At 31.5% G+C, this 11532-nt stretch overlaps 1 protein-coding gene across 1 annotated transcript; it reads right to left on the bottom strand.

Moving 5' to 3' along the window:
* Positions 1 to 292: 292 nt before the first annotated feature.
* On the bottom strand, positions 293 to 9781 carry LOC143256184 (uncharacterized). Its single transcript, XM_076513054.1, has 4 exons — positions 9603 to 9781; positions 6914 to 7495; positions 2548 to 2670; positions 293 to 758 (listed from the first exon to the last, which is right to left on the bottom strand). The coding sequence occupies exons 1-4, from the start codon at positions 9647 to 9649 to the stop codon at positions 551 to 553; spliced, it is 960 nt and encodes a 319-aa protein (XP_076369169.1). The 5' UTR covers positions 9650 to 9781; the 3' UTR covers positions 293 to 550.
* Positions 9782 to 11532: the final 1751 nt, after the last annotated feature.

Here is an 11532-nt window from a genome sequence, read left to right as displayed (position 1 = left end):
TGAAACAGTAGGCCTAACGTGGACGTAGAAGCTAAGTTGGTATCATTGAAATTTATTTATAAATTATTCATCAATCCAAATACATTTAGTAAGAAAAGACACTATTACTCATGTTGGACAAAGATAAACGCGACGAAAAAGTAGATTTATACAAATTTCACTTCTACTTTATGCGTAGCAGATATGTTCACCACAATAACGGGTTTAAAATTATTTTGTCTTGCAAATGAATATGGACGTATATTCTTCATTAACTGGCGGACAGCACAAGCCACAGCGACGAACACAACCATCACGCTTAAAGGAAAACATTTAATTATACAGCGATTCGCACTAATAAACAATTTCACTAATTAGATTATATTTTACAAAAAGATTTCGTTCTAACACGAGCTAATGGTGACTTAGTTGCGCATGGCTAGTTTTCACATTGCCATAGTCAACGTATCAACAAACCAATCACAGATTTCTTTACAACTGTACACGAGATTCCACAGATGTGAAATATGAAGTCCCCTAATAACTTGCTCTCGTTAAACGAGATTAAACTTTAATCCTGTTTTTTAGTCCTTGAAAATTGGTGTGAAACCTCTGGTAGAATATCGTAGCAGATGCACACACACGATGACGGAAATCGGAACCAATCGGAAAATATTCCTCGGCACTCGTTTTTGGGATCTAACGCCAGAAGTCGGTGAAGCCGGAATTGTTGTTCGCAGCGACAGCCGAGCCTACAGTACATCTGCTGATATTCGTACCTGTTAAAAATACACCAATCTCTCATGGTGAATATTTATTTTTTATAACATTACATCTCTCGATAGGGCATATGCTACGTTCCACAATGAATAAAATTTATCTCATGTTTATAAATCTGTGTTTAGCTACCCATTGTTACATTACCATATGTGCTTTCTTACTCAGTTAACATTACACCTAGTGGAATAAATGCAAACTACAGACTATGATAGTTTGGGGTCGTGTAAGCTTTGGATTAGTTTACCATCTAAAATTTTAAGAATACAGCTTGAAACTAAAGTGAAACTAGTACAAATTACACATACATTCAATACTGTTAGGGTGAAAGAGGTTCACTAGAGGTGTTTAGATTCGAATTAACGACAAACTGTAAGAAAGTAATTATGTAGTATTATTTAAAGTAACATGAAAGTTAATGAAATATAATAACTTATTTATAGACATGAATAATATATCACTGTTCTTGATATTACACCTAGTATGTCATTCAATACGTGACCAATAGACTTAAAGTACGATGAATTAACATAATAAATAACACACAACGTTAGACACACAAACATAAAAAATAACTCAACGTTGAAATAGGTACACAACTAAAATTAATACATAACACAACGATAAAATAGGTACAGAACTAAAATAATAAATATCGTTAAAATTGGTTCACAACTAAAGTAACAGCAAGTTAAAATAGGTTCACAACTAAAATAACAGTAAGTTAAAATAGGTATACAACTAAAATAACAGCAAGTTAAAATAGGTACACAACTAAAATAAGATAACACAACGTTGAAATAGGTACACAACTAAATAAATAAATAACACGTGAAAAGAGGTACAAAACTAAAATAATAAATAAAACAACGTAAAGATAGGTACATAACTAAAATAATAAATAGCACAATGTTAAAATAGATACAAAATTAAAATAATAGCTAACACAACGATAAAATAGGTACAATAATAAATAACACAGTTAAAATAGGTACACAACTAAAAATATTACGTTAAAATATGTACACAACTAAAATAATAAATAACAATGTTAAATAAACACATAATTAAATATTAAATAGCGCAACGATTAAATAGGTACAAAACTAAAATAATTAAGGCCACTATTATAAAAGTTCATTACATATTTCATGTTTCAACGCTATTTTCATGAGTGAATTACATCATATATTGAATCTTTTTTTATACATCTATCTTCATTTTTCATTTTACAATTCCTGTGGGAACATTTCAAGGAGGTCAGCACATTTTTACATAAATATTCGCTGTACCTTTATGAATATTTAATAATACATTATTTTTATATATTTAATTATTTACAAGGGATCACGAATTTCATTCGCTATAAAACATTTTGTTGAGCTCAAATTACAAGTTTGTTTCCCCACAATGCTATATTTTGAATTTTATCATAACAGGTAATGTACATCTAATGCAACATATGGTATCGTGAGATTAATAATCGATAAGAGGGTTTGATTTTTGTCACTAAACTGATTGATTGACGCCTATGACAATCTATAATAAAATTGACAACTTCAGTATAAAGCCACTTACGTAGACCTGAAGACATTAAACCTAACTCTCTTCTTTCCTTTTCTTTTCAATATTATGAGTTCACAACTTTTATCGTCTTTGCCAAGAAAATAAATAAGGTTATTTTTTCTAACTTCTAAGATTGTTATATGTACTCTGCTCTTAAAGTAACATCAAAGCTAAGTCTGGTCGTTCTCTGATTTTGTTCTGTAAACTCACTCACTACAAACTTACGCGCATTTTTCCCAGTTGACGTATTGTTCAAATGGATAAACGTTGAGCAAGGCGAGGGTCTCTCCTCGAGTGTTGTTGGCCCAGTAGGGCGCAACGACTTCTTCTTTGACTGGACACGCGTTCCTGAGGTGGACAGAGAAGTTATATTAGATGATATATCCATCTAAGACCTTACGTCAACATACAAGGAAAGACAACAGACCATATGTTACATAACAAAAGTAAACAGTGAAAAACCACATTATCTTTGTCATGTATGACTGCTTAATAAGCAATACTTACTAATAGTAATGCATATTATTTAACGACAACGAAGTGTTCATATATAAACTATGTTAGTGTCTTCAGCTGAGATTGATTATAAAAGTACCTTTCTTCAGATGTAAGGAATATTGTTTAAACAGACTCAGGTGTTTATATATAAAACTATGTTAGTGTCTTTAGCTGAGATTAATTATTAAAGTACCTTTCTTCAGATGTAAGGAATAGTGTTTAAACAGACCCTGGGGTTTATATGTAAAACTATGTTAGTGTCTTTAGCTGAGATTAATTATTAAAGTACCTTTCTTCAGATGTAAGGAATATTGTTTAAACAGACCCTGGGGTTTATATGTAAAACTATGTTAGTGTCTTTAGCTGAGATTAATTATTAAAGTACCTTTCTTCAGATGTAAGGAATATTGTTTAAACAGACCCACGTGTTTATATGTAAAACTATGTTAGTGTCTTTAGCTGAGATTAATTATTAAAGTACCTTTCTTCAGATGTAAGGAATATTGTTTAAACAGACCCACGTGTTTATATGTAAAACTATGTTAGTGTCTTTAGCTGAGATTAATTATTAAAGTACCTTTCTTCAGATGTGAGGAATATTGTTTAAACAGACCCAGATGTTTATATGTAAAACTATGTTAGTGTCTTTAGCTGAGATTAATTATTGAAGTACCTTTGTTCAGATGTAAGGAATATTGTTTAAACAGACCCAGATGTTTATATGTAAAACTATGTTAGTGTCTTTAGCTGAGATTAATTATTAAAGTACCTTTCTTCAGATGTAAGGAATATTGTTTAAACAGACCCAGGTGTTTATATGTAAAACTATGTTAGTGTCTTTAGCTGAGATTAATTATTAAATTACCTTTCTTCAGATGTAAGGAATATTGTTTAAACAGACCCAGATGTTTATATGTAAAACTATGTTAGTGTCTTTAGCTGAGATTAATTATTAAAATACCTTTCTTCAGATGTAAGGAATATTGTTTAAACAGACCCAGGTGTTTATATGTAAAACTATGTTAGTGTCTTTAGCTGAGATTAATTAGTAAAGTACCTTTCTTCAGATGTAAGGAATATTGTTTAAACAGACCCAGATGTTTACATGTAAAACTATATTAGTGTCTTTAGCTGAGATTAATTATTAAAGTACCTTTCTTCAGATGTAAGGAATATTGTTTAAACAGACCCAGATGTTTATATGTAAAACTATGTTAGTGTCTTTAGCTGAGATTAATTATTAAAATACCTTTCTTCAGATGTAAGGAATATTGTTTAAACAGACCCAGGTGTTTATATGTAAAACTATGTTAGTGTCTTTAGCTGAGATTAATTATTAAAGTACCTTTCTTCAGATGTAAGGAATATTGTTTAAACAGACCCAGGTGTTTATATGTAAAACTATGTTAGTGTCTTTAGCTGAGATTAATTATTAAAGTACCTCTCTTCAGATGTAAGGAATATTGTTTAAACAGACCCAGATGTTTATATGTAAAACTATGTTAGTGTCTTTAGCTGAGATTAATTATTAAAGTACCTTTCTTCAGATGTAAGGAATATTGTTTAAACAGACCCAGATGTTTATATGTAAAACTATGTTAGTGTCTTTAGCTGAGATTAATTATTAAAGTACCTTTCTTCAGATGTAAGGAATATTGTTTAATCAGACCCAGATGTTTATATGTAAAACTATATTAGTGTCTTTAGCTGAGATTAATTATTAAAGTACCTTTCTTCAGATGTAAGGAATATTGTTTAAACATACCCAGATGTTTATGTGTAAAACTATGTTAGTGTCTTTAGCTGAGATTAATTATTAAAGTACCTTTCTTCAGATGTAAGGAATATTGTTTAAACAGACCCAGATGTTTATATGTAAAACTATGTTAGTGTCTTTAGCTGAGATTAATTATTAAAGTACCTTTCTTCAGATGTAAGGAATATTGTTTAATCAGACCCAGATGTTTATATGTAAAACTATATTAGTGTCTTTAGGTGAGATTAATTATTAAAGTACCTTTCTTCAGATGTAAGGAATATTGTTTAAACATACCCAGATGTTTATGTGTAAAACTATGTTAGTGTCTTTAGCTGAGATTAATTATTAAAGTACCTTTCTTCAGATGTAAGGAATATTGTTTAAACAGACCCAGGTATTTATATGTAAAACTAAATTAGTGTCTTTAGTTTGGTTGATTATTAATGTACCTTTCTTCAGATGTAAGGAATATTGTTTTAATAGACCCAGGTGTTTATATATAAAACTATATTAGTGTCTTTAGCTGAGATTAATTATTAAAGTACCTATCTTCAGATGTAAGGAATATTGTTTAAACAGACCCAGGTATTTATATGTAAAACTAAATTAGTGTCTTTAGTTTGGTTGATTATTAATGTACCTTTCTTCAGCTGTAAGTTATATTATAATTGTTTGTATTTAAAGGAATATTACTTAAAATATGAATGTTTTGTGAATAATACTGCTTTTATTGATACACTCTGTAAATAGCTTGTCTAAAATCGATGTTTTCATTAAGGCTGCTATCACTGGGGTGCGTTTGATGAAAAACCGTTAAATGTTTTTTTAATAATAGAGTAACGTGTAGTAATCATTGACGATATAAAGTTTAATATTAAAGTGAGGGGAAAAAATCATGTAGTTTTCTAGTTTTTTGTCACAAATGTTAGGTTTGTTTGAAATTGAGCACAATAGACTTTCTGTGCTCTGCACACGGCGTGTATCGAAAAGTCTGAAAACATACTGTTTTTTAACCGGTAGCCACAAATGTTAGGCCTATCAGTTCCTGATATTTCCTCAGTTTTCGGTGTTTAAACTGCATTTTTTAAAATAATATCTCTTTTTTTTTAGTCTCTGCGATGTTATTATAGAAATATTAAGCTATGTTACTGTGCTGTGTGAAATATGACAGTCGAAAACACAAACCAACTGATATGGATAAATACATAAATATATGCACAATGTGTATAAAAATAGTTTAACTTATCAAATGTAGCACAGTGAGTAAATATTTGTCAAAATAAGCTTTCGAAGGACGTCACAAAGTGTGTACAATATAAAATTCGATACAGGGAGATATATTAAACACTTTTATTGACCATCCTAGGTCATCTTTAGGTTGGCAAAGAGAATTTGAAACTGATCGTTGCCGGACACATGTCTTCCGGACGAGAGTATAAGCAGGTGTGGGATTGTAGGGGGCGTTTCAATTGAATGTTAGGTTATTAATTAGCATAGGAAAAAGGTGTTCCTTTATATTTGGTTAATTTTGGTTTTAGTTCCTGTATTTGTAGGGATTCTTTGATTTTGCGTTTGTTTAAATTTGTTTTCCTAGTTAATAGGTTTTGTAGTTTGTTGTATCTTGGGATTTATTGTTGTTTGTTTGTTGTTGGTCTAGGTGTGTGCGTATAATTTTTTACAGTTTTTTGAGGAAACTTATTGATGTTGATGAAGTGTTGTTTTATTTTGTTTAATTCATCGTTAATTTTATCAGGTGAACCTAGTTTTGTGGCTATGTTTATTTGGTTTCTTAATATGTTAAGTTTTTCGTTTTGTTTCGTGTGCTGAATCCCAGGGAATGTATAGTCCAGTATGGGTAATTTTTCTGTGGATTTCCGTTTTGAATTGTGTATCAGTTCCAGTGATCTTGAAGTTAAGAAATGATATTTGATTGCTTTCTTCCTGTTCACAGGTAAACTTAATGTTGGGGTGTATCGAGTTAACATGATTGAAAGAAGTAAGTGTGTGTTCTGTAGATGTGAATCCACCAATTGTATCATCAACACACCTGTACCAGTATAGTGGTGGGTATAAGGCTGAATTGATCGCTTGTGATTCAATCTATGTTATAAAAATGTTGACTAGAAGTGATAACGTGGGATTCCCCATACTTAGGCTATTTATTTGTGGGTAGTTTTGGTTATTGAACATAAAGTTAGTTTTGGCGGTCAATCCCACTAGCTACCTTCCCTCTAATCTTACACTGCTAAATTAGGGACGACTAGCGCAGATAGCCCTCATGTAGCTTTGCGTGAAATTCAAAAAACAAATAAACAAACCATGAAGCATACTCACACGCCAATTTTCGTAGCGGTCGTTTCGTGTTCTTCTGTGTCCGAATTTAAGTAGTTGGAGTTGACAAAGTTTACCTTTTCTTGTAGTTCACTCGTGTCTTCATAGTATAGAGGACTGAAAGATTCTTTCTCCACTCCCGTAGTCTTCGTGTTACTTTGATGTGAAGTTTGTGTGTCGTCTAATGGTTCCTTCGACGACGAGGTTCTATGGAAGGAAGATGTCGGTTCTGTGCTCGATACTTCCGTTTTCATAAAACTGTTCCCTTCACTGATGGTAGTAGAGCCCTTGTCTTCTGCGACACTGCTCATCTGTGGAATTTCTGTAGAACCTTTACGATTCGACTCCATTGGAAATACGACCTGAGGAAATATTTGATGACGCGAATTTAGTCGTACTCGAGACGACTTTGAGTCAGGTGTATTTATATACCGTGACGACTTTAAGTCAGGACGTTCTGGTGTGTTTATATACCGTGATCGCCTGGTTTCTATGTCTTCATGAAGGACAAAACTTTGGCGCTGGTCTCCATACATTCGCCTCACAAGCCCTTGGTTATCGTTTATATATCGTCGAACGGAATGCCTACAGAGAATAGTAGAAACCGTTATTAAACTAAGATGGTTACAGTAGAAACCGTTATTAAACTAAGATGGTTACAGTAGAAACCGTTATTAAACTAAGATGGTTACGGTAGAAACCGTTATTAAACTAAGATGGTTACGGTAGAAACCGTTATTAAACTAAGATGGTTACAGTAGAAACCGTTATTAAACTAAGATGGTTACAGTAGAAACCGTTATTAAACTAAGATGGTTACGGTAGAAACCGTTATTAAACTAAGATGGTTACAGTAGAAACCGTTATTAAACTAAGATGGTTACAGTAGAAACCGTTATTAAACTAAGATGGTTACGGTAGAAACCGTTATTAAACTAAGATGGTTACGGTAGAAACCGTTATTAAACTAAGATGGTTACAGTAGAAACTGTTATTAAACTAAGATGGTTACAGTAGAAACCATTATTAAACTAAGATGGTTACAGTAGAAACCGTTATTAAACTAAGATGGTTACAGTAGAAACCGTTATTAAACTAAGATGGTTACGGTAGAAACCGTTATTAAACTAAGATGGTTACGGTAGAAACCGTTATTAAACTAAGATGGTTACAGTAGAAACTATTATTAAACTAAGATGGTTACAGTAGAAACCATTATTAAACTAAGATGGTTACAGTAGAAACCGTTATTAAACTAAGATGGTTACAGTAGAAACCGTTATTAAACTAAGATGGTTACGGTAGAAACCGTTATTAAACTAAGATGGTTACAGTAGAAACTATTATTAAACTAAGATGGTTACAGTAGAAACCATTATTAAACTAAGATGGTTACAGTAGAAACCGTTATTAAACTAAGATGGTTACAGTAGAAACCGTTATTAAACTAAGATGGTTACAGTAGAAACCGTTATTAAACTAAGATGGTTACAGTAGAAACCGTTATTAAACTAAGATGGTTATTACTAAGATGGTTACAGTAGAAACCGTTATTAAACTAAGATGGTTACAGTAGAAACCGTTATTAAACTAAGATGGTTACAGTAGAAACTATTATTAAACTAAGATGGTTACGGTAGAAACCGTTATTAAACTAAGATGGTTACAGTAGAAACTATTATTAAACTAAGATGGTTACGGTAGAAACCGTTATTAAACTAAGATGGTTACAGTAGAAACCGTTATTAAACTAAGATGGTTACAGTAGAAACCGTTATTAAACTAAGATGGTTACAGTAGAAACCGTTATTAAACTAAGATGGTTACAGTAGAAACTATTATTAAACTAAGATGGTTACGGTAGAAACCGTTATTAAACTAAGATGGTTACAGTAGAAACTATTATTAAACTAAGATGGTTACAGTAGAAACCGTTATTAAACTAAGATGGTTACAGTAGAAACCGTTATTAAACTAAGATGGTTACAATATAAACATTATTAAACTAAGATGGTTACAATATAAACATTATTAAACTAAGATGGTTACGGAATGAGAAAAGAATGAATTATGAATTTAACTTAAAACCAAATTAAAGCCATTATAAATATATATTTATTATCGTTGTATATTTCAGTCACCACGGTAGCTCAGTTGTAAGTCTAAGAGCTTACATTGCTATAAACATGGCTACGATACTTGCGGTGGGCAGAGCGCAGATAGCTCCCTTCTTACTCATTATATGTTATAAACCTAAGGTAAGAATTAGACGATGTCAAATAACGTTCTACCTAATGATGTCATGTTCCTAACAACAACGATAAATAACGTTCTACCTGGTGATGTCATGTTGCTAACAACAACGATAAATAACGTTCTACCTGGTGATGTCATGTTGCTAACAACAACGATAAATAACGTTCTACCTGATGATGTCATGTTGCTAACAACAACATTTACAAACAAACTCTATCATAAAAACTAGGGTATTTATATTACCTTTATAACAATGATTTAAATGTTCGATTCTTTATTAGAAAACTTCATTATTTTACTAAATTTTTCACAACAACATTCTCAGTAAAAATAGTATCATTTTTACCCAAAATTTGAATGAGCTGTTGAAGTTCTATTATTCTATTTCAGATATGATTTAAGCCTGTGATAACTTAACAGTTCCTGACTTCCTTACCAGGGGTAAGCACTCCCGGGGAGAGAACAGTAAGATGATTTGGTCATATCACACGGAATCTCTGTGAGAAAACGGGCGCTGATGCGTGGACCACAAGACTGCCCTTGGACTCGGAATATCGCAGCTCCCAAACTCCAGCAAAACTGAAAAGAAAAATGACAAGTTGCATTATATTCTATATTAACATATATACAATTTTCTTATCCCTCTGGCCCGGCAATGGCCTAGCGCGTTAAGGCGTGCGCTTCGTAATCTGAGGGTGGCGGATTCGCGCCAAACATGCTTGCCCTCCCAGCTGTGGGGGCGTTATAATGTGACGGTCAATCCCACTATTTGTTGGTAAAAGAGTAGCCCAAGAGTTGGCGGTGGGTGGTGATGACTAGCTGCCTTCCCTCTAGTCTTACACTGGTAAATTAGGGATGGCTACCACAGATAGCCCTCGAGTAGCTTTGTGCGAAATTCCAAAAGAAACAAACAATTCTTGTCCCTCTAGTGAGTATAAAACGTGCACTTACAACAAACCAAAGAACTTTTAATATTCCGCGGTATGTCTGCAGACTTTCAAAGCTAGGTTTGGTACACGTGGTGGGCAAGGTACAGATAGCCTATTATGTTGCTTTGAGCTTAAGTATAAAAAAAACCAAAAACGAAAGTAATAATATTAAGTATTTATTAAACGTTTCGAAATCTACATAAATTAATTTCCAGTAATCGTGAGGTACAAAACAAGCCATTATATTCACAACAGAAATATGACATAATCTGTAACACATGAAACACAAAGAGTCAGAATATAAATACATATGAAAATATAAATAAAAACATCCAGTGTAAATAAGGTAGTTAAATTAAAATTATCCTTGGTTATTTTGCGTTCGAATTTCATTTTAATTATAGACTTCTTTATTCAAACATCATGAATGTATTATTATAATACTACTATTACCATTAGAACAAGCATGGGCTTGGGAATACATTAACTAAGAGAAGACAATAGAGATTAGTATTGTGCAGCAACATAAGAACAGCTGTGATCTAGCAGAACAGAGTGAGTTTACAGAAACAAATAATACCTTTTAAATTTGTGTTGAACTATAGACGTGTTTCACTAGAAAAGACAAGGAAGTACCACAACATACTAACATAATTAACAATACATCACAAGAACGTTATTGTTCTTAATAAAACATGTTTTACTGTTTTAAAATATTTCTTCATAACAATAATAATTATGTGTAATTATGACTAACAATACATCACAAGGATGTTATTGTATTCAGTAAAGATGTTTTACCGTTTAAAATACTCCTTCAATACAATAATAATTACATATAATTATGATAACAATACATCACAACGACGTTATTGTATCTAATAAAAGATGTATTACTGATTTAAAATACTCCTCAAGACAATAATAATTAATATAATTATGATAACAATACATCACAAGGATGTTATTGTATCTAATAAAAGATGTATTAATGGTTTAAAATACTCCTTCAAGACAATAATAATTACATATAATTATGATAACAATACATCACAAGGATGTTATTGTATCTAATAAAAGATGTATTACTGGTTTAAAATACTCCTTCAAGACAATAATAATTACATATAATTATAATAACAATACATCACAAGGATGTTATTGTATCTAATAAAAGATGTATTACTGGTTTAAAATACTCCTTCAAGACAATAATAATTACATATAATTATGATAACAATACATCACAAGGATGTTATTGTATCTAATAAAAGATGTATTACTGGTTTAAAATACTCCTCAAGACAATAATAATTAATATAATTATGATAACAATACATCACAAGGATGTTATTGTATCTAATAAAAGATGTATTACTGGTTTAAAATACTCCTTCAAGACAATAATAATTACATATAATTATGATAACAATACAC

Source organism: Tachypleus tridentatus, chromosome 7 (genome assembly GCF_004210375.1).
Source record: "Tachypleus tridentatus isolate NWPU-2018 chromosome 7, ASM421037v1, whole genome shotgun sequence".
NCBI lineage: Eukaryota > Metazoa > Arthropoda > Merostomata > Xiphosura > Limulidae > Tachypleus > Tachypleus tridentatus.
This window is presented reverse-complemented; position numbering and strand designations above follow the sequence as displayed.

Coding starts and splice junctions, on each gene's coding strand:
- LOC143256184 (XM_076513054.1), bottom strand. CDS start 9,649: ATGACCAAATCATCTTACTGTTCTCTCCCCGGGAGTGCTTACCCCTG. Junction 7,496..9,602: donor CCCGGGAGTGCTTACCCCTG/GTAAGGAAGTCA, acceptor TATTCTCTGTAG/GCATTCCGTTCGACGATATA. Junction 2,671..6,913: donor ACCGCTACGAAAATTGGCGT/GTGAGTATGCTT, acceptor TGTCCACCTCAG/GAACGCGTGTCCAGTCAAAG.